Raw genomic sequence first — 26,646 nt, forward strand, 5'->3', positions numbered from 1 at the left:
AGCGAAGAAGAAAGCAGCGTGGAGAAAAGAGACTCAAATGCGTTGGACAGAAAAAAAGAGCAAAAAAGAATAATCGAGGTGCAAATTCAGAAAATAAGGAAAGTAAATTATCAGCCCAGAACAAGTGGAATTGAAATAAAAGCACATCCAATCCGGCTCAGAATTAAAAGACAATAAGTAAAAGAAAGTAGAACTTCATAAAGACGTTTACAAACGTTGGCGCTAAACACATGCAGAGCAGGTTAGAGACGATGAAACCAGTGAAATTAGAAAGGCTCAAAAAAAAAAAAGTTGGTGCTATACACGTGTGGAGAAAGTTAAAGGATATGAAAGTAGGAAAATTAGAAAATATAAAAAAAGAAAGTAAAGATCGCAGTAGCGCAAACAAACTGCCTCATTTAACTATGCACCGGTCTAACTTTGGTTTTACACAATAATTACTACACTATTGCACCTTAACACTTAATTCTACTTTATTCACATAATTTTACTTATTATGTTCTACTATACTGTTACCTTTCAATCTATGACTTTTTGTTAATCTAACTGATATTCTTCTAACTTTGCAGTTTTTGATAAGCAGATCAGGATGCATTTCACTGCGTGTTGTCCTGTATAACTATGCATGTGATAAAGAACCTTGAGAATTTCAAAAACTGAGTTTACCGCACATGCATTTATTGGTTACTTTGTTCATGTATATATATTTATTTATCTGCTTATTTAAAAAGCTAAATTTACCCCAGGAGTCAAAAATGTTCTGTCTAGCCCTTGTACAAAAACCTAGACAAAAGCTGGGGTACCACCTTGGTAACCCCATGTACCTTTGGAACTGTGAGAGGAAAATAGCACGACTTTACAGACAGGAGTCCAATGCAGAACTCTACTTACTTTGTTATTGAATGCTGATGATGTAGATCGTTTTGTCTTTGCTGAAATTCCAAACAGAGAAACCTGTCCTGACCTCATTAAAAAGATTCAGCATATTGGGACTCGCAAGATTACAAAAATTGTTTTTACAAAAGTTCTGAAATAAAAGTGAAACTAATGAAATAGCAACAATTCAAAGAAAAAAAAAATCTTAAGTGTGTATCCGGAAAACCAAACACGGGGGTTGGTGAGCGAAGCCCCCTAGTAACTACAGAAAGAAAATGACAAGGTAGCCATGGCATTTTAACACGTTGCATAACCACAGAGCACCATGCTTCACTAAACTCGACTTGCTGCTTTGTTATATAGTAATGCAACAGTCAAAATGACAACGATATCATAGTAGACTTGGCACTTCTCAAACGGGTGGAGCGGCAGTGGTCTGTCTGCATTGTCATACTGCGCATTACTACATGCAAATTAATAATAATTCATTACATTTATATAGTGCTTTTCTCTAATTGTCAGTTATGATGTGTTACTGGACTCCCAAATGGATAAGAGCATTTCATCTTTTTATTTTCTCTCCATCAAGTCTTTTGTTCAATAGATCTCTCCCATCAACCCCAGCAGCAGTTTAAAACACATGGACTGGAGAAACTGTAGGTGGGCGTTTTAGGAAGAAGCCGTGGGGGTGTAGCCTTTGCAGGGCAGGTTTTTACCGCTAATTCACTACACACCTTTTAATGGTCTCGTTTGGATAGTCTCATGGGGGCCAGCTCCGATTCTCAGACAGAACTTTTGGACCAAAGGGGAAAATTAGGATTACAGCAGTATAAATAAGTAGATATTAAACAAAAATACTGAGAAAAATTACTTAAAGTGAGCAGTCAAAGTGATGCACTATGCAGGCGTATTTTTAATGGTATAAAGGACCCACACTCACATTTCTTGACCCACTTCTGACAAATATGTTGGCTGAAATATGTGGTGGCTCTGAGGCTAGGGATCTGCACTGGCACTCTGAAGGTTTCCGGTTCGAATCCCATAAATGCCAAAAAGGGACTCTGCTCTGTTGGGCCCTTCAGCAAGGCCCTTAACCTGCAATTGCTGGGCGCTTTGAGTAGCGAGAAAAGCGCTATACAAATGCAAAGAATTTATTTTATTTATTTGAAAGTCCTGTGTTAGTGTGTCAATAGAGTGGATGTGCAGCATTGTTTATAATGGCACACAGTTTTAATTCTTTCTTTTGCTACAACCTTCAGGGGGTCTAGAGTGTCTAATAACTGAGTCTGCCTTTTAAATTAGCTTGTTAGTTTGGTGGGCCTCTCTTGAGGTGATGTTACCAGCACACAACAGTGTAGAAAAATCACACTGGCCATCACAGAGTTATAAAAGATGTGAAGGGTGTCATTTCCCACATTAAAGGAACACAGTCTCCTATGAAAAGAGTCTACCCTGCCCGTTCTTGTATGGTTCCTTTGTATTACAAGGCCAGCCCCACCTGTCATTGATGTGGACTCCACCAGTACTTGTAGCAGTTCACCATATCCACTCCCTAAAGTGTGATCAGAGGTAAAGGCTCCTCAGTAACCAGTTCCTTGGCTTTGCTGCTGTTAAATTGCAGACAATTCTCCGAGTTCTCCATCTGCCTCCTATACTCGTCCATACACCCCACTTAGTGCAGAATCCTCTGTGAATTACTACAAGTGACATGACCTGGTGTTCCATTTATAGTCTCGGGTGTACAGAGTGAAGAGAAAAGGCGTCCCATCTACATCTGACACGGGCATCTCCTTTGTTAAAAACAAACTTGAGCACATTTCCAAATATGTGCAGTCATTCTGAGGTGGTAGGCTGGGCTGACAGACAGATGAATTTGCTCGACGGTCACAAATACATCGCTTTTCCAAAAGCTTTGCAAGTCTTAAATGGATGTCTGCCTTAACGACTACCTCCTTGTCCAACAAAGCCTGCCAGCCAACACTAGAGAAGTACATTGATAACAAAATTACCGTATATACTCGCAGATAATTCAGGTCTTGATTTTACTGTGTAATTTCCGGTATTTTATGTCAGTTGTACAAGTTAAATGCGGAAAACTCACACTATTGGTCCAAGAGATTATGATATGCTAACGCCCACCTGAGAGAGTAACCACGGAGCACTCGGCCTTTTTTTTTTCTATGTATTATACAGTGGGTACGGAAAGTATTCAGACCCCCTTCAATTTTTCACTCTTTGTTATATTGCAGCCATTTGCTAAAATCATTTAAATTAATTTTTTCCCTCATTAATGTACACACAGCACCCCATATTGACAGACAAAAAAAAAGAATTTTTGAAATTGTTGCAGATTTATTAAAAAAGAAAAACTGAAATATCACATGGTCCTAAGTATTCAGACCCTTTGCTCAGTATTTAGTAGAAGCACCCTTTTGAGCTAATACAGCCATGAGTCTTCTTGGGAAAGATGCAACAAGTTTTTCACACCTGGATTTGGGGATCCTCTGCCATTCCTCCTTGCAGATCCTCTCCAGTTCTGTCAGGTTGGATGGTAAACGTTGGTGGACAGCCATTTTTAGGTCTCTCCAGAGATGCTCAATTGGGTTTAAGTCAGGGCTCTGGCTGGGCCATTCAAGAACAGTCACAGAGTTGTTGTGAAGCCACTCCTTCGTTATTTTAGCTGTGTGCGTAGGGTCATTGTCTTGTTGGAAGGTAAACCTTCGGCCCAGTCTGAGGTCCTTAGCACTCTGGAGAAGGTTTTTGTCCAGGATATCCCTGTACTTGGCCACATTCATCTTTCCCTCGATTGCAACCAGTCGTCCTGTCCCTGCAGCTGAAAAACACCCCCACAGCATGATGCTGCCACCGCCATGCTTCACTGTGGGGACTGTATTGGACAAGTGATGAGCAGTGCCTGATTGTCTCCACACATACCGCTTAGAATTAAGGCCAAAAAGTTCTATCTTGGTCTCATCAGACCAGAGAATCTTATTTCTCACCATCTCAGAGTCCTTCAGGTGTCTTTTAGCAAACTCCATGCAGGCTGTCATGTGTCTTGCACTGAGGAGAGGCTTCCTACAGGCCACTCTGCCATAAAGCCCTGACTGGTGGAGGGCTGCAGTGATGGTTGACTTTCTACAACTTTCTCCCATCTCCTGACTGCATCCCTGGAGCTCAGCCAAAGTGATCTTTGGGTTCTTCTTTACCTCTCTCACCAAGACTCTTCTCCCCTGGTAGCTCAGCTTGGCCGGACGGCCAGCTCTAGGAAGGGTTCTGGTCGTCCCAAACGTCTTCCATTTTATGGAGGCCACTGTGCTCTTGGGAACCTTAAGTGCAGCAGAAACTTTTTGTAACCTTGGCCAGATCTGTGCCTTGCCACAATTCTGTCTCTGAGCTCTTCAGGCAGTTCCTTTGACCTCATGATTCTCATTTGCTCTGACATGCATTGTGAGCTGTAAGGTCTTATATAGACAGGTGTGTGGCTTTCCTAATCAAGTCCAATCAGTATAATCAAACACAGCTGGACTCAAATGAAGGTGATCTCAAGGATGATCAGAAGAAATGGAAAGCACCTGAGTTAAATATATGAGTGTCACAGCAAAGGGTCTGAATACTTAGGACCATGTGATATTTCAGTTTTTCTTTTTTAATAAATCTGCAACAATTTCAAAAATTCTTTTTTTTGTCTCTCAATATGGGGTGCTGTGTGTACATTAATGAGGAAAAAAATTAAATGATTTTGGCAAATGGCTGCAATATAACAAAGAGTGAAAAATTGAAGGGGGTCTGAATACTTTCCGTACCCACTGTATGTTACTACATGACCACACAGTAATACCTGAACTATTCTGAAGCGACGTTTGCACTGATTTGTGTCTTTTGTATCTCACATCTCATACACCTTTATTGTAAGAGCATCCCTTATCTACGATGGAGTGTTCGATCTGAAGAAAATGTGAAGCTGGTTTTAAATTAAATTAAACATCGTTGAAGTAGCAAAAGAAATTGGTAACTGCGCTGCTGCAACAAAATTCGATGCGCCTGAGAAACTGCTGAGATTGGAGGAGGCAAGAAGATGTTAAAAAAAAAAAAAAAATGTCGCATTTTTGAACGGGCGTATAAGTCAGGGTCTGATTTTATGATCGATTTTTTGGGTTTCAAGAACTGACTTATATGTGAGTATATACGGTAATCCTGTTTGCTGCATTTTCCCCAGACAATTACAACTTTGCCATCTTTAGTTTGGACTAGTTGGACTTCTACACTGCATAGGAACAAAATATACCCAAGTTGCAAAATCTGGACAATGAGAAATTAAAAATAAGCCACATTTTAAAGTGCAGTTGTGACAACTCAGCCAGATAACAGAATGCAGAATGAAAGTCAGTGAATCATTTGGATTGCTGGGCTCAACATGCCCAGAAACGACTAGTCTTATGGCCTGTTAAAATTACAACACAGCCGACACCTCCTTTAAAAACAGTGCAATAAGACTTTTATTTAAACGTGGTAGTGTTTTATACAGGCTTACGGGCAATGGGATCAGGCCAAACCCTAATACATTCATTTGCCAACCCCTAATACCACATCTCCCACAACAGAGTACATAAACAGAATGTAAAATCAACACAATTAAAAACAAAAAGGGTACATTCACATTGAACAGAAAACACACACAAGTACAAGTCTCACCTTCCCCTTTATACCAAGTGTTTCAGAGACATGCGTGAAGCCCACGATGGATGCTGGTGCCACGTAAATGGACGTAAGTCGTCAGCTGCCACATCGGTCCTCCTGTGATGGTGAAGGAAGCGTTCTTTCGAAGACCCCCGACAATAAGAGTTTGTTTTCGGTCCTGCATTACAATATAAAGTTAAAGTGCTCCATCTCAAACTGTCACACTGGCACAGTAGGCAGCTCATCTGATAAACGTGACAGTTTGTTCCGTCTTCCAGTTTTGGCACCATTAAATCATTGCTGTAATTAAGAATGTGGCAGCAGACTCTATTCAGAGACGAGTTAAACTAGTAACTTATTTGCTTGGCTCACTTGTTGCTTTATGATATCCTTAATTTAGAAAAAAAAGTAGAATTTTATAAAGACACATAAAATTTTTTTGCAACACTGCTATTTTTTTGTTTTTTTGATCAAGAGATATGGCATTTGGTGCAAACGTTTCAGTATTAACAGGTTGAAAACCATTTTGGTCCTTACAGCAAGAAAAGAAAAAGTGCACAACAACCTAAAGATACAGAAATAGAGGACATATCTGGATTGGCTTTGAAGGTGAAACTCTATTATTGCAGGGTTCTGCCCAAGAGTACATGGCTGCTGTGACCGGACTGTGAACAACAAAAATCTGCAGGCACTTAACTCAAACGCCAAGGTGACAACGCCAATCTAATGCTTCTTGTTGTAGCTCAACAGCTTTCCAAACCCACTCAGTCCAGTGCCTTGCAATAATGGACTCTTTATACACACGTTCACCAATCACAGCCTGCGACAAATGCATAACAAGAACTCCCCAGTTTTATGGAAGATGTGCGTGGAGCAGGAAAATGAATCGCATGAAGGGGCAGAATGGCATGGCTTCAACTACCAAGGCTGAGGTTCCTACTAGTTGCACAGGTCACACCGTTGCTACACAAGTCTAATGCTTGGTAATTGAAATTAATAAATAAAAATACAAAAAAATCCAGGATTTTACATTAGAATGACTTTCTTCAGTCCAAGCTCTGACCACAAGAGGGCAGCAGTACTCATCTTGTAACAGGAATATGGAGAGCTGATCCATCCATCCATCCATTTTCCAACCCGCTGAATCCGAACACAGGGTCACGGGGGTCTGCTGGAGCCAATCCCAGCCAACACAGGGCACAAGGCAGGAAACAATCCTGGGCAGGGTGCCAACCCACCGCAGTGGAGAGCTGATCCTGAAAACCAAAACACTTACACCCCAATAAAAAAAGAGAAGTGGACCACCGAGCTAGTAATTAAGAAGAGAAAGACCACCCCAAAAAAAAAGGATATGTCCCAAATCGTTACACTACCAATAAAGGACCTTGCTTAGCAAGTACACAAGCAGCAAAGCTTTAGGCAGACTGCCCTGTAAAAGTGGACCACGTGGGTCATTCTAGCTTATCATTGAAACTGGTGGACGATGCTACATGAAATAGAATACAAAAATACAAAAAAAAAAAAAAAAATAAAGCTAGAACATCTAGAAAATAAAATGAGTCCCGTTCAAAAAAAACGAAAAAAAAAGACCCACTCCCAAAGAGTAAAAGGAACCCCCCCTAAGCGGTTCATTCAGCTTGGCCCCGTCCTTCTAGCTACAGTGCAATGGAATGTTCTTCTCCATTTTGGTATTAAAACCCTGATGACAACACAGCACACTCTTCATCGTTTAGTAGGAGTGTTTACATGCAACTGGCAGAATTTCACAGGCCTAAAAGAACAGAGTGATCTAGTTATGCACCGACCTGGACAATCTGCTCCTTAAAAAAACATTAGGGAAATGTGTCGTTAGCATCAAAAATAAATACAAACACACTACATCTGTGGAAATTCAGATACTAACAGGGAAGCTACATCGCTTTAAGAGATCCTATGCTGGAAAAGAAAACCCAAACAAGGAATATCAAACTGCAGAGGAATGCAAAAAAAAAGGACGACGACAGGGGGGTTGGGGGTCTAACCTAACAAGCACGAAACCCCCATTTATCAAGAGAATGTGCAATAAAAGCTTAAGAAAAGGCTGAACTGGTATAATGGAGCGCTTAAACACTCGGAGAGACCCTTTCACACACAATTAGCTTACTTAGCTTCCCAACACGTTGAAGAAAACACCCACTTGTTGATCCAACACGGAGAAACTGGAATGATAAATGGCGTAAACACACGTCTTTTGAGCTAGACGAGGGCAATAACCGATTCATAACATGCACTTAAGTAATAAAATGAATCCTTCTTGAAAGCCCCATTATTGACAGTTTGCTATGTGTGTCTACAATCCTTAAAGATAACCGCTGCTCCAGGCAAACAAACATTTCATCAATAAAGCATTCAGCAGGGTAACATCTCAGTCCAAAAGTGTCCTAAAGTCATTGTCAGCAAGCAATGAAAACGTACAAAAGTGCCACCATTTCTATAAAAAGATGGAAAAATATCGTTTGCATTTAACATTAATGAAACGTTTTAGTGTTTTTACATTCGGCTGACACACTTTTGAATGTCAAAAGTTCCTTCTTCAGAACAGCGAGGGAGATGTAGGGGCCACTGCAACTGGAACTGTCCTCACAAAGAAGGATTTCACTTCGGAACCAAGAAAACCAAATCTTTACGATAAAAGGAGAGGAGAAAAGTTACAGAGGCCAATCCATGTTGTCCAAAACTGTAAACTTTCCAGTTTCCTGCACTTGTCAAATAATCCATTATGGTCAAAGTTAGCCATCCTTCCAATTAAATTTCAAGAACAAACTGAAGGAGGACTTTTCGAACTCCTTACTGCTGCTTTACAGTACCAGTACCGTTTGCATTACTTGAGAAATCCTAAAACAGGGCAACAAAGTTACAAGACAGCAACACATTAAGATTATAGATCCTGTACATGAACACTCCTGCGCCACTCGCTGAAAGACGTTAAGTGCAGATCTCCCTCTCAGATATCAGGCTTGACTTTCAATACCCAGAGATACACAAACCAAAGCACACGTCTAACTCGCCTTTTCAGAAAGGAGGTTTAGCGCACCACAGGGAAGAATGAAGACTCAGACTGTCAGGTCTCTCCAAAGACCACACACTACCTAACATAAAGGAATCTTAAGAAAGTAATCAATCTTTGGTCAAAATAATTAAAAGCCTGAGCCTGACTTGATTTTGATCAAATGACTTGACCGTAATTCTCTCTTAAAAGATAGCAGACGTTAGCCCAAGCTGTCTTCATTCATTTAAGCAGACCACCCTTGCTTCAGCACATCATTCAATACTTCAGAGTGATTAACAAGCAGTGTGGTGACGCAATCCTGTGGGATGTGAAGATATCGGAAAGTCATACACGTCGTTCTATGAAGCCCATTAACTGCTCTTCCTTACAGTTCGTGTCTTTAGGGGAGGCAAGGTGTAAGTAGCTTTTGGAACATCTACCCATCAGCGCATTCTAAATAAAAAGCATCAAGCTACCTTCACAAAGTGCAAAAGACTAGCCTACTGGAAACACTGCTGCAGGAAAAATAAATGTTCTTGATGTAGGTCAACTCAAGCAGGTTTACCAAGTAAAGCAAAAATAGGACAATATAAATCTGTAAAAAACAAAAAAAAGAACGGTATGCAAGTGAAGGGGTACGTCGTGGGTAGGTTACAGTAGCAAAACAGGAACAAGTTCAGAAGAATAAAAGTTCATATCGAGAGTCCATTGACTGAACGTATGACTGAAGTAAAAAGCTGCTGAAATGGAAGTTACACGACCTACGGAGCAGTAAATCATTCCCGAGTCTTTAGATCCAAGCCAAGGTGTTTTCTACTGCATGCATGGGAGCCAAGTTAGGAATATAAGGTGGGGGGGGGAAATGATTTAAAAAAAAAAAAAAATGGAGCCACACCACTTCTGAAGTTGCCATCTACGTATGGCTGAATAGTACTTCACTCACGCTACGCCAAGTCTGTAGTAGCACTCCATCGAGTAGAGTAACCAGCTCTACCGTAAAGTACAGCAATCCAAGAGCTGAATGATCTGCTGACTGCAGAATATTTCATAGCCCCGGAGTAAAGCAGTTGGTCATGTGGAATGGTACGAAATATCGCGCTGGGCAGGAAGAGCTAATTCTGAGGGGTCACATGGTAATTCTGGGGCGTTGAGTAGTAGTTGTGGTGCTGATTTGCTTGGATGTTGCCATAAGCCAAAAGCAAAGGGGCAGTTGCTGTTGAAGGACCACTTAGCAACTGTGGAATCACAGTAAAGCTGCCATTTCTCTGGATAGTGCCGTACCAGCTGGTGCCAGTTTGAGGGGTAGAGGAAAGGATGCTGCAAAGACAAAAGAGAGAGAGGAAAAAAAAAAACAAAAAAAACAGAGGACGTTTTATTTTGATATAACCAAGTCACCTCATTCCAAGTTTGCAAATGAAACAGCAATTAAAAAAAAAAATATATCAATTACACTACAATCTGTGCAGTGAGACGTCAAGCAAAATGACACCTTTTATTGGCTAACTAAAAAGATTACAATATGCAAGCTTTCGAGGCGACTCAGGCCCCTTCTTCAGGCGAAATGTCATCAAATGTCGCTGTCCATGGGTGCCAGTTTCTTCCACCTGGTCTTCAATTCCATGTAGTAGCAGTACATATCAGTGTCTTGTATGTCTGTTGTACCATGTTAGCCATTATGAATGTAGTGAGACGTCAAGCAAAATGACACCTTTTATTGGCTAACTAAAAAGATTACAATATGCAAGCTTTCGAGGCGACTCAGGCCCCTTCTTCAGGCGAAATGTCATCAAATGTCGCTATCCATGGGTGCCAGTTTCTTCCACCTGGTCTTCAATTCCTTGTAGTAGCAGTACATATCGGTGTCTTGTATGTCTGTAGTACCGTGTTAGCCATTATGAATGTAGTGAGACGTCAAGCAAATTAATGGCCCCTTTTATTGGCTAACTAAAAAGATTACAATATTACATCTTGCCTGAAGAAGCCCCCCCCCTCCCCCGAGTTGCCACGAAAGCTTGCATATTGTAATCTTTTTAGTTAGCCAATAAAAGGGGCCATTAATTTGCTTGACGTCTCACTACATTCATAATGGCTAACACGGTACTACACCCTAGTACTACTACAATCTGTGTAAAGAGAGTTTGTCTGTGAAAATATTTATTGATGAAAAGCAAAACAGAAGTTAATCTTGGAATGCAAGAGAAGGGGTTTGGGCATTGGCAGTTTTGCAATATGGGTACTAATGGAGAGACTTGGTTGGAACAATACAATACATTATCAACTAAAAAACTAATTACTGACCTTCCCCGGTCTCCCCTGGAACTGATACTTCGAGACAAATCGTCGTCACTGTCATAGCGCCGTGGATTATCGAAGTAATATGCCCGGGAGCTGAAGCTGTGGCTATTAATCATACCCCCTGGAGTCTGCAGGATGACAAAAAAAGAATTTTTTTTTTACCTCCAAATAATACTAATTATTAACTTAAAAACTACTTTTATATTTAGAATTTATATACAGCAAGTCCCCTACACACCAACGAGTTCCATTCCGAGAGCAAATTTGTGAGTCCAGACCTAACCTACCTCTCCTCAACTCCTTTTGAAAACATATATTTGTACTGTACAGTACACAAGTAAGTGCTTTTACAAATTTATATTTGTATTTTTTGTTATAGATTTCTAGTGCATTTTAACAACAAACAATTGATAGTTGTTTTTGATTCCCATTGTTTTCCCTCAGGTGATGTCGGTACAGAAGGCTCTCTTTCTGACTAGTGAACAAGCCCACGTGATTGTCTTCAAATCCAATTCCGGCCGCCACACAAAGTGAGCAATCTGATGACATCATCACTCGACACCTACTGCCCATCACTTAGTATTGATGCCTGGTAAGTTTTCACAGTGAAGATTCGTGGAAGGTTTTGAAACGAGGACAAACAACACAACAAAAGTCCATCCGGCACTAACTCCAGTTTGAGTTTATCAATATAAACGCCATCACTAAGCCCGCGATACTCCTGATGGGATGCGCATATCTGAAGATCATACATTAGAGTCGATTAGGACAAGTCAAGGAGAACTAGCTCTTCACAAGATCCAACTGAAGGTCTCTCCTGCACCTGCGCTCCACCATGCTACTGAACATCCTGGGCTTGAAATAAAGCACGTTAACTCCGCATAGACAAGAGATACGGCCAAAAGGACAACCACTTGTAGGAGAGGCACACATGTGACTGAGAATGTAAAACAATAGCAGCACTGGATTTACACTCCGCTTAGCACCAGACATGTGAACGATCCTACGTGCTGCAGCAAAATTTGAAGTTATGCTACAATTTTATGCTAAAATTTTTCTCTTATTTAAATAATTTTTAATCTCTTGTACATGTACATTTGGATCTTCGAAAGTTCGTAACTTGAAGGTTCATACGTAGGGGACTTACTGTATAGACAAACACAAATATACATCTTGATTAGCACCTGTTAATCAAAATATGTGGTCATTATACTCTGCGCACATGACAATACACGTGCACACACAGAGTGATGCATGTCCAGGAGTTTAGATACAGTATATCGTATATATAGTATATAGCAAAAGTATTTAATCCCCTTAAAAGTCATCAACATTTTCTGCATGACAAAAGATTTGTACACATTTATTCATTCAATATTTTAAACGTAAACTCTTATGCTGCAACAATACATTTCCAATGTCAAAAGAAACCATTTTCTGTAGATGTTTAACAGACGTTAGTGTTTGCGTAAGTATCTAAACCTCTGTTGACATGCAGAAAATGAGGAGTGAATACCACACCACCGGATTCAGTTTTAAACGTACAGACTATTACAGGCTGCCATATAGTAGCTGACATCACAATCAATTGAATTTGGAGGAAAAACAGTTGTGTAGTACGCTGGTAGATGGACTGCTGACAGTTAATTGGTGCGAGAGCAAGAGCGAGAGAGACAGAGAAAGAATGGACAGCAGATGTGGCAAAACCCCTACAGTTCATTTATTTAATATTTCATATTATTCCTGATTTCAATCAGTTAACCCACAAAGTACACTAAAAATGTCAACTGTATTCAAACCTGGCTACCATGAACCGCTACAGCTTGTGCATCTTTACATCAAATCTTGAATTATGGTCCAAAAGAATGCAGTCACTGCAGTTTGCTGGTTACCATTGTCACATTTGACAGGAGCAGTGTCTCTACTGTGACAAATATTTGATAATTTATCAGAAATGAACCAAATAACCGTGCAGATTTGTGAACTAAATTGGGAGGGCACCTCAAGCAGATTAACTCTCTTGGAATGTGTCAGACTGTAGAAATGATTGTAGGCCTGACGCTGGACTCTATCGAGGAGTTGTATATGTTACAGGTAAAGCCCTGAAAATGAGAAACCCAGCATTACCCGGATAAAGCTGGAATAACATATGAGTTTCTAACTCTACCCGAGTAATGCCAGGTTTGTACAGGCCTTTTGGATAATGTGATCTTTTCTCGGTAATGCTAGATTTATCCAATTTCTGGCTGTACCCATAACATACACAGTTATATGTTATGTGCAACAGTTTTAGGCAGGTGTGAAAAAAAGGTGTAAACAAAGAATGCTTTCTGAAATATAAATAATGATTGTTTATTGTTATCAATTTACAAAATGCAAAGTGAGCGAACAAAAGAAAAATCTAAATCAAATCAATATTTGGTGTTACTACCTTTTGCCTTCAAACCAGCATCAATTCTTATAGGTACACTTGCACAAAGTCAGGGGTTTTGTAGGATTCTAGTCAGGTGTCTGATCAACCAATTATACCAAACAGGTGCTAATGATCATCAATGTCACACGTAGGTTGAAACACAGTCATTAACTGAAACAGAAACAGCTGTGTAGGAGGCTTAAAACTGGGTGAGGAACAGGCAAACTCTGCTACCAAGGTGAGGTTGTGGAAGACAGTTTCATGTCATGGCAAGATTGAGCACAGCAACAAGACACAAGGTAGTTATACTGCATCAGCAAGGTCTCTCCCAGACAAAGATTTCAAAGCAGACTGAGGTTTCAAGATGTGCTGTTCAAGCTCTTTTGAAGAAGCATGTTGAGGATCGTAGACGCAGTGGTCAGCCAAGGAAACTTAGTGCAGCAGATGAAAGACACATGAAGCTTATTACCCTTCGAAATCGGAAGATGTCCAGCAGTGCCATCAGCTCAGAACTGGCAGAAACCAGTGAGACCCAGGTACACCCATCTATTGTCCGGAGAAGTCTGGCCAGAAGTGGTCTTCATGGAAGAGTTGCAGCCAAAAAGCCATCCCTCCGACTTGGAAACAAGGCCAAGCGACTCAAGTATGCACGAAGACATAAGAAGTGGGGTGCAGAAAAATGGCAGCAGGTGGTCTGGACTGATGAGTCAAAATTTGAAATATTTGGCTGTAGCAGAAGGCAGTTTGTTCATCAAAGGGCTGGAGAGCAGTACAATAATGAGTGTCTGCAGGCAACAGTGAAGCATGGTGGAGGTTCCTTGAACGTTTGGGGCTGCATTTCTGCAAATGGAGTTGGAGATTTGGTCAGGATTAATGGTGTTCTCAATGCTGAGAAATACAGGCAGATACTTATCCATCATGCAATACCATCAGGGAGGCATATGATTGGCCCCAAATTTATTCTGCAGCAGGACAACGACCCCAAACATACAGCCAAAGTCATTAAGAACTATCTTCAGCGTAAAGAAGAACAAGAAGTCCTGGAAGTGATGGTATGGCCCCGACAGAGCCCTGATCTCAACATCATCGAGTGTGTCTGGGATTACATGAAGAGACAGAAGGATGTGAGGAAGCCTACATCCACAGAAGATCTGTGGTTAGTTCTCCAAGATGTTTGGAACAACCTACCAGCAGAGTTCCCTCAAAAACTGTGTGCAAGTGTACCTAGAAGAATTGATGATGTTTTGAAGGCAAAGGGTGGTCACACCAAATATTAATTTGATTTAGATTTCTCTTTTGTTCATTCACTGCATTTTGTTGATTGATGAAAATAAATGATTAACACTTCCATTTCTGAAAGCATCCTTTGTTTACAGCATTTTTTCCACACCTGCCTAAAACTTTTGCATAGTACTGTATATCACAGGTCTGGAAACATGCTTTAAATTTAACCAGACAACACTTACCTGGATAATCATCTCTTTCATTTTCTTTCTTACAGCAGCCACCATGGTTAAACAGTCTTTGAGTCAGCTCTGTAATTTTCTGAACTCCAAACATTTCAATCCAAACAAAGTCGGCATGTTTATATTATTTTATAAAGATTCAGTTGGTGTGTTACTGGGCGGGAGTGCAACTCTACAACGTCAAATTGCTTTACACGTTTGCTTTTTGTATGGCCTTTTATGAAAATGTTTACACAGTTATGATGTATTTAATGAATCTAAAAAAATTATTATATATGAATACATAATAGCAGTAAATGTGGCATTTGCAAAATGTTGGGCACCTTACTAAGTCAGTACTTATTAATGCCCCCTAAGGCAAATAGCATAGCTTGAAAATATTTTTGTAATAAGTAAGCTATGAGTCTTTGAATTCTTGGTGCAGATCGCATCCAGCTGTGAGATATTCTTAGGCAGTCCAGCATGCGCAGCACACCTCCGATTTACAATGATGTGAAGGCCATTATAAAAACTTCACCTTTCGTTTCTTAACATACTTCCTAGTACATTTGGAAGTGTGTTTTGGATCATTGTCCTGTTTGTAGAAGCCATCTGGTTTTCAGCCTCAGTATGCTGATGGACTGTCCCAATATTCTCTTTGAGGATTTGTTGATATTTAGCAGAATCCATTGTTCCTTGTCCTTGCACTGTGTTTCCTGTTCCACACAACCACAAAGCAAAACAGATTCACCACCAGGCTTAAAAGTTGGCAGGGTGCTCCTTTCTTCAAATGCTGCTCCACCTTTTGTAGCTGTGGCCAAAGAGTTCAACATTAACTTCATCTGACCACAGCATTTGGTTCAAAAATGCCTCGTCTTGTGCAGATGTTTCGTAAGGTTTCCTTCTGATGGTGGTTTCATGAAGGCCATGTCTGTGTAAGTAATGTTGCTCGGTAGAGAAGTGCACTTCCATCCCTTTCTCACGTCAATCTGTCTGCAGTTCCTTAGGGTCATGTGGGGGTTTTGTTTTGCTTCCTGCACAGTATACAAGCTGTTCTGTCTCAGTTTTCCAGATCTGATCTTGACCTCAGCAGTCCCCATTAAGTGCCATTTCACAATAACATTTCGGATTGTGGAAACTGCTAGCTGGAAGCACTTTGATATCTCATTTATAGTCTCCCTCCCGCTGCTTTGTAGGCACCAATTTGTTTAATTTTCTGATCCTCAGTCAGTTGCTTAGAAGAGGCCATGGTTGCTGCGTGTTATACAATGTTTAACGTTAGAGTCAGAATGCGTTAGGCTCTGGGATCGTCATCCACTGACAATTCCTAAGTTCGTGACTTGACTAACCCCTAATGAGCTAAACCAGACCAGAGTAACAACTGAGCAACTTCTGAGAACTTACAACTGAGAGAGTGTCCAAACTTTTGCAAATGCTACATATATCCTTTAACACTTATTTTTTAGTTAAAGCAGAACTGCACATATTTTTAAAAAAAGCCTTTATTTTATCTGCTGTCAAAAATATATTTACATTTTTTACTTCAAAATATGTACTTTGGCTAGGGGTGTCAAATATTGCATGGAACAGTATTAATATTCAGTACTACTGGTTATAATGTGTCATATATCATATATTGTATTTACTTTGGTATGGGTTTGAATGCAACAACAAGAGAAATTCCTAGCAACTATGGTGCCTGGCAATGCAGTAAATCTGAAATTCAAGAAAAGCAAAACATGCCCTTCAGTATCATAACCCATTGTCAGCTTGCAGAGCGTGAACTGGCACCCTTAAGCACCTTTCAATAACGGACAAAAATCTGACTAAGAAGTGGGTTTTACCTGCAGCCAATAATGCAATCTACTGGAATTTAAATAAAGGTGTATAAGATGTAATGCACGTGACTTCACATAGCTGTTAGTCAGCTGCAGCATCATGGTTGGACGTTACAATCCTGCCTTGAAAGCTTTGAGAGAGATTTCTATTTTTCATTTACTTTCTGTAAGGAGATAGCTTCATGTATCATGAAAACAATAACACAATAATTAGAAAGTAATAGCTCACCAGATTCTGATTGGGCCTCTGTACCCTGAAAAAAACAACCACGAGACTTGTTGGTAGGAGCTCCCAGAAAAACAGAATGATCCCAAAGACAACATATGCTTCTCCTTGGATTTTTTCCACATCTGCCTGAATAGATAAATACAGAGATTATGTTAAGGCAAACCATTCATAACAGACTGTGGAGTCAACTACATAGGTGCCATTTCAGTGAAGCAATAAGAAAATTGTTATACGTGTAGAACAGTATAACAATGATAATGGTGTCAACATTCATACTGTGGAGTGGACAAGAAAAGTTTATATAAAACTCTACATTCAGTATTTCTTTCCTTGACCACTGGGACATACTGAGTTATGGTTCAACTTGAGCTTTTGGACTACAGTAAACAGTAAGTAAATCTGAAGTATTATGGCCATTCAAGCCAAATTTGATTTCAAAAGTTATGGTTTTCCAGTATTGGTGAACTTCAATCACCTTGAACACACCTAGAAGATGATAATGAAAAAAAAAAAGAGCTGAATGAAAACTTATGTGGTAAAGAGAAAGTGAAAGGTGATTCAGGGATGTGAAGGGAAAGGCAGTGAATGAAAGGGTGAAGAAGAGGTGCACGGATGTATATTTCAGAACTCAAGGCTGAAGGGTTTGTTAAAGATGATCAGGATGGCACAAAGAGACAAAAGAGTCCTACAAAGCAGAAAAGGGTGACTGGCATTTAGCCAAACAAGATGAGCAAAAATCAAGGCTGCTAAATCAGATGTTGATTTTGTATGCAGTGAAATGCATTCATACAGAATTGCAACAGCATTAAAAAAAAAAGTGAAGAGGAAACTTACTTTACTAACAATATATAATCATCTTAAAACACACACTCAAGTATTTAGACTTCAAACCTTGAAACACAGGGCACCGGGTTCACTCTATGAATTGCTATGCTAAATCTTTATTATCTTAAGCAAAGCCACAATGTTTACAATCCTGTAGCCAGCACCAAGGATTAGATTAATAATTAATGATCCAAATACAGAAGGCTGTGTGTGCTGCAGATATACACACAGGATTTGCTATCTAGGTCAGTGGCTCAGTAAGCCATACAGCATCAAGGAGGAGAAAAGTGTTTCAGCTTTGCATCTGACAAAGACAATGTCTAGAACTGAAAATATTTTTCTTAACAATTAAACAAGATTGAGAAAATACTTGTTTCAATAAAGTTGAAAGTACCAAAGAATATTTGATCAAGTATAGCATTGTCTTAACCTTAAATAACAAAGCATTACTGCAATTACTGAGCTAAACCCCACGGAGACTAAAGCCCCACCTTGAGTTGCACCTTCATGCTTACCTAGGCTAGGGTGCTAGAAATGCTGTAGCTTTGAGAAGGATTGCAATATTAAAGGCCTAAAAGACACCATAATTAAATGTTTTTTTTTTCTCTAAAGAAAATAAAACTTGCATTTAAACAATTTTTATAGCTTGAAAATAAGTTTCTTTATGCAGAAAAGATTATGGAAGTGATATGCATACTTTGTAAAAATTTTACATGTTCACTTACTGAAATATCAAGGCCGAAACCATGTCAAAATCACACCAAGCCACAAACGATTATTTAAATTATCCAACCAATGCATTGAAAGTCCCTCCCCCCCCCCCCCATCAAAATCAATCCACTGTTCTCAAATATTCTTAGTTGCAAAATATTTACTAAAGGTGAACAAAATAGAAAAAAAAAGTCCAACCTGACATTATTTCAGCGTTTCATTTTATTTCACTGTTTACATAAACAAAAGCTGATTTCTGAATAGTTTTCTAAATATTTGAAATCAACGGCACAGTACATCACAAATGACATACAGCAAGCATTCAGTGGCTAATAATGTAGTACTAGGGTGTTGTACCATGTTAGCCATTATGAATGTAGTGAAAAGTCAAGCAAAAATGCCACCTTTTATTGGCGAACTATAAAGGTAACAATATGGAAGCTTTCGAGGCAACTCAGGCCTCTTCTTCAGGCAAGATGTAATGTGTATATAGTGGCTAGTAATGAAAAGCAGTCTTCTTGATCAGAGGGCTCAAAAATCACCCAAACCATTATCTCCTACTCTGTCTCTCTCTGTTCATTTATCACACTGCTTGCTACCAAATCTGGTAAAAGTGCCCTATGGTTACTTAAACTAGCATAAAATGAGCAAAACTGTCTTTTTGTGTTATGAATTCAAAGCATGTGATAGGTAAAGTCTATTGATTTCTTGAATGTTCTTTCGGTACCCAGAGTGCAGTGGGCACGTGCAATCTGCAGTTATCAGTTCTAAAAATGTTTAAACTCCCAACTTCTTGTACTGTTCTGGGATTTCTCTGCTCATGCAGAATTCTTAAGGGTTTTTTTAAAGAATGACCCTCTTGTTGTTAGTTTAATCACCTGGCATCTTTTAGAGCTGCTGCAGTTTCAATTAGTGACGGCAAGTTTTTACCTTGTTATATGCTGAAAATGTGCACACTCAAAAGAAAGCTATATTCTCTCTGGCAAGGGTGATAAAATAAGGAACAATGTTGAGAAATGACTTAGTGAAGAATAATAAAGCAAAGAAAAAGCTTTTAATTTAAACAGATAGAAGCTATAGCACTAGCTGTAATAAAATATTTTTGTTCTTGAATAATTAACTTTTTCTTCTAGACAGGATGTCTCATCTCTTTAGTTTTGCAGGAACAGGATCAAAGTGATCGCGGGGTCTCATGTCAGTCTTTAATGGAGACCAGCTGCTACCAATTAACCCAGAAGCACATGATCTTCATGACTTGAAATGCACAAAGTCCTCTCCTTAGCCCTTTGGTTCAGGGTGCTTTAAAGCACATGGATTACCTTCCAGACATCCCACTGTTAGCTCTCCTTGTACTCCTTACCTCTGGACAAGATGCTTAAGGTAAGGTGTTCCCCGCTCATCAATTACAGGACTGTCATTTCACCACAGGATGTTCGTGAAGCTAGATGATCAATGATAAACCAGCTGTATCTGTCAGGAATTGTAAGGAGGTCATTTCTAGGTTCTTTTAAGCTCCTTCCAGGTTATCTGTTCTGATGAGCTGTCCTGATCAAGTGTTTATAAGCTCACTACATTAATGTGTACAGAGTAAAGGGATATTGTTACTTGTATGTGCTAAATCAACATGCAACAAGTTGCCACGATCAGCAAGTATAGCAAGCTTGCCTCCAAACGTTTCTTTCCATACCTGACAGTACTTCAGAACATGGACATGAATGTATACCATGAGCCTCCATTTGTACAAAATGTCTTCAGTAGTAAGTTCTATGTTTGCTAAAAGCAGAATTCCAAACCACTTTAGACATTAGACTTTTCATCTTAGCTGGGTGATGGTGTAGAAATCACGTATATGCCATGCAAATCTGTGGCCATGCAGAGAGATTTTAAATTACAGCAAAGGGGGAAGAAAAAATGGCCTGTGCTCGCTAATCTACAGAAGTCAACTCCTTTTGGAACATGAGCTGACCTGGTCTGGTGATGTTAACAATTACACCAGTGTATACAGAGAAGATCATGTAACCCGCACACACCAAAGGCTTAACTGTTCCACTATAGGATACACAATTTCTGGCAATGGCCCATTGAGAATGTGTTGACATGAACAAGTTAACAGTAAATCTTAATGTTTTCTTTCATTTACAGATCACATTTTGAAACTGAACACCTACTTATGGTTAGTAGCAGAGCTTGGAAAAAAAAAATGAAGATAACATACTGTATGTTGGAACATAAATGTGAAAAGGGTTTAGAGTCTTGTCATAAATGTGTAATAATGATAACAACCCTACCTGATCAGACACATTGTACCAGCTATAGTTGAATGAAGTTGGTTGCTCTTCTGGAGACAACGCTACCACCACAAGGTTATAGCAGGCTCGGGAAGTGTAAAGAAAGATTACTGCTGCACCAATTGTGGTAGCTTGACACACAGAGGTTCCCTGCAAACATAAACAAATGTTTTATTAAAAAAAAAAGTAAATCAGTAACACGTCAGTCAGTGAATGACAACTCATATCTTGTATTCTAGAAGGAAAAAAACGTCCTAACAATTCAAAAGGCAAAACACCATTTTCCAAAAAGTACTCCAAATTCCCTTTTCCCACTATATAGCTATGCCTCACCGGCATGTTTTGGCACAAACATTATTACTAGCCTCAATTTCAAACCTGGCTGTTAACAGTTGTGAACAAAGGGAAAACGTACGTAAAGAGTGGGGTGAATGTCAGAAAAATTAGAAGAAGTCAGGCCTCATAGTTTTTGCAACAATGGCTGATCACTTACTCCGTTAAGGCAGCCATGTCTACATGTAGAATTAAACACAGAAACAAAGAGAGCACAAGAGTGCTGGGCACAGAGCACAGGCGTAAAACAGAAAAATTTGAAGCACAAGCTATCAAAAATCTAACTAAACATACAGACATCATAACACAATCTAGCTAAACTCAGACACCCTGTGGAAGGGGCTTAAAATGCATTGGATTCAGAAAGTATTCAGTCCCCATCACTTTCTGGACACTTTATTTTGTGTCGTAGATTTAATTTTAAATTGATTAAACTTCAATGTTTGTCCCTCTATCTACACTCAGTAATGGCTTTAAAGTCACGGTACTGAAGAGCAACTTCAACACACAACAAGAGAGTAAGGAATGAGAAGTTAAACTGATGTTAAAATGTAAACACATTGCAGTATGGTTTGAATGGAGACCAGCGTTTTATGACCAAAATATGAGGACTATTTATATCTACCTGACTGATCCAGTAGATCTGATTACAGATCCACATTGTAAGGAAAGCTTGTCAAAAACCACAAAAGACTGTTTGAGAGCCATCTCATCAGAAGATCTTAATCATACATTGTTGTCCTTTCTTGCTAAACGAATCTTACTTTGGAGAGGTCTCTTAATAATCTTACACTAAAGATGCCTCGCATACAGGTTTTAGAATTGTCTCTCTTTCCTGGTCTGTATGTATAAGCACAGAGTTATGGACGGCACACTTGGACGGACATCCTGGCCAGGACTGAATAAAGATTCTTACTTGGCCAGTAGGCCAGTGCAATGAAAGGACCGGGGGAGGGAGCACAGATGAATATTTTCTTCCACAGAACACTAGGTGGCAGCTTCCCAGGGTTGGGATTCTCACACGGACGCCTGCAGGGCATGCTGGGACCTGTAGTCCCATGAGGCAGCCCTGTAGGGTTCTTTGGGGGCCGACAGGGGGAGGTAATGGGATTCTCAATCCCTAATTTATGGGACTTCCATCTGACCTGAAATACTTCCATCAGGCTATGCCCTAGCACCAAAAGTACTCCCAGGTAGAAGCTGCAAGAGATCACTTGTCCTCATCCAGGAGAGCTGGAGTCTGGTGGAAGAGGACAAGGATTGCCTGGATAGAGTGGAAGCGAAGAAAGAGAGAATAAGAATGAGAATTGTGTTTTGCCGTTGTTAAAAACAAGCCCTTTGTAAGGTATTTTGTATAATAAAACATATTTGAAACCAGGACTTGTGTCTGTGGTTTGGGGTTCTATAATGCCCCCTAGTGGTCATAAATGGTAACCCCAGTTTCTGTATTACACCTTGACTGAACAAGGGACCTGAGCTGCCCGGACAACCTGCATACAGTGGAATCTTGGATCACGAATGTCTCTGAACACGTACAAGTCGGGTTATGACCAAAAAGTTTGCCAAACTTTTGCATCTGTTCACGACCACACATTCGGGTGATGAACAAGCCAGCTTCCCTTCTGGTTCGTACTCGCCGATGATTTACGCATATGTTCAGTCTCTGCCTGTACCTGTACAGTACATTGTTCTCGATCAGACGTGCATCGCACAGAGGGACTTTTCCGAAAAACTGTAATTTTGTATAAATTACGGATTTTTCAAATGTTCATTTTTTTCCCTGTGCTTAAAACTCATTTAAAAAAAAAAAGTGTTTACAGTGATCGGTTCATAAGGCTATCAGTGTGAACTCCTGCAATGTTACTTTCTTGGTTGTTTATGGTTGGTTTTTAAATAAAGTTCGGATTTGTTTAAATGTTCCTTTTTTTCCCCTGTGCTTAAAACTCATTAAAAAAAAAAAGTGTTTAACTCTTTTAGGGCTAATTTTTGTTTTGTTTCTTTTCTCCCAGGGCTGAATATTTTTCCAAAAACTAACATTTTTTAAAAAAGAACACAAAGCAATTGTTTAACATATCAAATCAACAAAAAATATTTACTTTTGACAAATGTTACTGTCTTGCATGTTGTATGAGCCTGCATACTCTATGATTTCACATACATATCACATACATTTTACACAGCAAAGTCTGATCTCGCTCAAAGCAGCCAATTTCAGTCATTGCCACATTGCACTCCTTACAATGTGTGTTGCTTTGGTGCCTATTTTTCAATTGTCTGTTGCTGCACTTTCTCACATAAATTGTTAGTGTGTACTGTAGAGAGACAAGTCACCCATTTGCCATCGTGCCATGCCACTGCCACCAAGTTTTCTGCCTGCATGAAAACCGTATTGTCACCTCTTTTCATCTTCTGAAACTTTATGAACTTTATGTATGGCATTATAGCCTGGCTCACCCCATGGGATTTGCTTCTGTTTATTACAGAAGTGAATAAAACTTTGCAGCAGCACGTACCTAAGCCACCAGGAGACAAAACACGTTTGGACCAATGCTCCCTGAAGTTATATCACTAGTTCTGTCCCATCTCTATTTGTAATGCCACAGCGCGCTTCATCTCGTCTTTCGTTGTGGGTTTCCACTTTGAAAAACGAGAATGCGATGGAAACGCAGCCCGCGATTCAAAAAAAATCTCTGCCTACCTGTTTGTCTCGTCTGACAGTAGCTGAAAAGCAGCATCAGGAGAGAGCAGCCTGAAGTACAGCAGCTGGTGATCTGTCGTGTCCAACAGCAAGCCATGCTGTCTTGTAAACTCTGGTAGCCAGATCGGCTCTGAACGGATCAATGTCTGTGTATTTATTCCATGCGAACCTTGCCGTAGATGCATCGGCTGCGCGAAGGCACTCAACTGGCAGCAGATCCGCTGGAGCGGCATCGGCTGGTGTCTGATCAGCTGATGCCTGCTTCTCACTCTCTTGCTCGATCTCCTGATCACTGCCAATAAAATCCGATTCTGAAAAATCAAGAGTCCGACTCCGCGATAATGCGCAAAACATTGTCTGCCGAGTGTTTTCTTTTCTGCACTTGCTTCGCTGCCTTTTCACATGTCGGTGCCATCTTGCCTTTGTTCAACTCACGCACACACAAGGTTTAGTTGCCGAGTCAACGGAGTCTAGCATTCCTCCAAGCACAGAGGGAATGCCTGTGACGTGACAGTGAGATTTGTCGCCATTAACAGCTGATTGTCGCCCCCTATCCCTGGATGTCGACTTTTGTCGACATTAGCCTTCAACCCCTCCTGTCGACAAAAGTCGACATCCGCCCTAAAAGAGTTAAAGCGAGCGGGTCGTAAGGCTATTAGCGTGAACTCTTGTAGTGTTAGTTTTCTCTGTTCAAGGTTTTCTCAGTGTTATTCAATGTTTTTACATTTAGTTTACTATTACACTGTGCATTCTATGGTATAATTAACTATTTTTGTGCTTAAAACTTTTAAAAAAATATATTTACATTCAGCTTGTATGGTCCGGAACAGATTAATTGTATTTACATACAATCCTATGGGAGGAAATTGCTTCGGGTTGCGACCAAAGTTTTGGAATGAATTACAGTCGTAACCCGAGGTTCCACTGTATTGTAATCTACCCAGTTAGCCAATAGACAAACAATGTCAATTGCTTCACGTCTCACTGCACTCAATAATCTGTAAAGAGAAAATGAAAACATCATTTTAGAAAACAGTTTAGTCAAGCTGGTTACAGGGATGATATTGCACCAGGGCAGCTGACATTTTCCTGAGCCAGGACTAAATGAATAGTCAGAAAAAACCCATGTGAATTCTGCTGGCATATATATGGCTGAGCAAGATTGTTACGTAACACAGAAGCCCTTGACCACAATCTTTTTACAGGAAACTTCAAAAACAAACCAACTAATTAAAGCTAGGTTTGTCTATGCCTATTTTATAGGCCTAAGGGAGTTACACAGTAGTCAGTTTTAAGGTTAAAACAAGACATCTGCTGCCCTTTTTGATTTGTGGTGCATTTTTTTTTTTACTTGGACCACCGTGACTTAACTGCTCGAAATAATTGTTCATTCCCATATTTTCTTAATTTGCTTTCTGCAATACAAATTCACGAGAACCTGGAGTCTATAAATTAAGGTGGCAATGAGTGTAAACCTGAAACCAACTCCAAGTGCGATGTCAGATCTTCACTCGACTAACTTGCAAGCCATTGAGACAATAAATCACTTGCAAATAAAACTGCCCCTCCACAAGACCACCAGGCCCCTCAGACTTATCACCTCTGTTGTGTAATCTGCACTAAGCAAAGTGAATGTATGCAGGGCTGCTGGTGCCGATGGCATACCTGGGCATGTGCTGAAGGCCTGTGCTGGGCAACTGTCTGAGGTCTTCAGTGAGATCTTCAATCTGTCTTTGGCCCGGGACATCGTTCCAGCATGCTTTTGTCCACGATTGTCCAGTCGCCTAAACTATCCTCTCCAAGGAGCCTGAATGACTATTGTTCTGTTGCACTCACCCCCATATTCACCAAGTTCTTTGAGGAAGTGGGAAGAGACTGGTTCTGGCCCACCTGAAATCCAGTCTACCTCCCACATCAAGATATCTACCAGTTTGCATATTGTCCCAATAGGTCAACAGATGATGCCATATCCTCAGCTCTTCACTCTACCCTGACACACCTGGATAACAACTCCTACATCAGGATGTTATTTGTTGATTTTAGCTCCACATTTAACACCATCATCCCCTCCAATCTGGTAAATAAACATAGCAACCTCAGCATTAGCATCTCTCTTTGTAACTGGACACTGGACTTTCTAACCAACAACCCCAGTCTGTCAGGATAAACAATCAGACATCCTCCAACCTGAATACTGGCGTTCCACATGGCTGTGTACTCAGTCCACTCCTCTACTCCGTCTTCTCCCATGACTGAGTCCCTTTATATGGCTCCAACTCCATCATAAAGTTTGCAGGTGACACCATAGTAATAAGACTGATTAGTGACAATGACAAGTCAGCCTACAGAGAGGAGGTACTGACAATAACCTCGCCCTCAAGACCAATAAAACTAAAGAGCTCATTGTGGATTACCAGAAAACTAAAGGCAGAAGACATCCTCCCCTTCCACATAAATGGGGTTGAGTTGGAGTGCGTTTCCAGCTTCAAATTCCTTGGGTGTCTACATCTCTGAGGAACTTTCTTGGACAACAAACACTTCCAGCCTAGTTAAAAAAGCGCAACAATAACTTTACTTTGTGAGGAGGCTAAAGAAAGCCTGCCGGTCTCCTCAGATTCTCTTTTACCGCGGCACTGTTGAGAGCATCTTGACAAAATGCATTACGGTGTGGTATGGCAACTGCTCTCTAGCTGACAGGAAGGCCCTGCAACGGGTGGTGAAAACTGCCCAGCACATCATTGGCATCCAGATGTGGACTGTTGCTGATCTGCAGCATACACAGTGTCTGCGACGGGCTCACACCATCATCAAGGATGCCTCACACCCCAACCAGGGGCTGTCTACCCTCCTCCCATCAGTAAGGCGCAACGGGAGCCATCCATCCCACAGTAGCAGGCTCAGGAACAGTTTCTATCGTAAGATCAACATTCTAAACTCTCAATCCTTACCACTCAATAGCCGACCAATTGAAATATCAATATCTGCTGGCT

At 40.3% G+C, this 26,646-nt stretch overlaps 1 protein-coding gene across 1 annotated transcript in view; it reads right to left on the minus strand.

The window, feature by feature from the left end:
- Positions 1–5,348: 5,348 nt before the first annotated feature.
- gpr137c (G protein-coupled receptor 137c) overlaps positions 5,349–26,646 on the minus strand; it is a 47,879-nt gene continuing 26,581 nt past the window's right edge. The window contains exons 4-7 of the mRNA XM_028821477.2: positions 20,626–20,775; positions 16,802–16,927; positions 10,880–11,004; positions 5,349–9,898 (exon numbers count right to left, since the gene is read on the minus strand). Coding sequence (XP_028677310.1) covers positions 9,694–9,898; positions 10,880–11,004; positions 16,802–16,927; positions 20,626–20,775 — 606 coding nt within the window. The 3' untranslated portion in view covers positions 5,349–9,693. The remainder of the gene's footprint in view (positions 9,899–10,879; positions 11,005–16,801; positions 16,928–20,625; positions 20,776–26,646) is intronic.

Source organism: Erpetoichthys calabaricus, chromosome 16, assembly GCF_900747795.2.
Source record: "Erpetoichthys calabaricus chromosome 16, fErpCal1.3, whole genome shotgun sequence".
Taxonomy (NCBI): domain Eukaryota; kingdom Metazoa; phylum Chordata; class Cladistia; order Polypteriformes; family Polypteridae; genus Erpetoichthys; species Erpetoichthys calabaricus.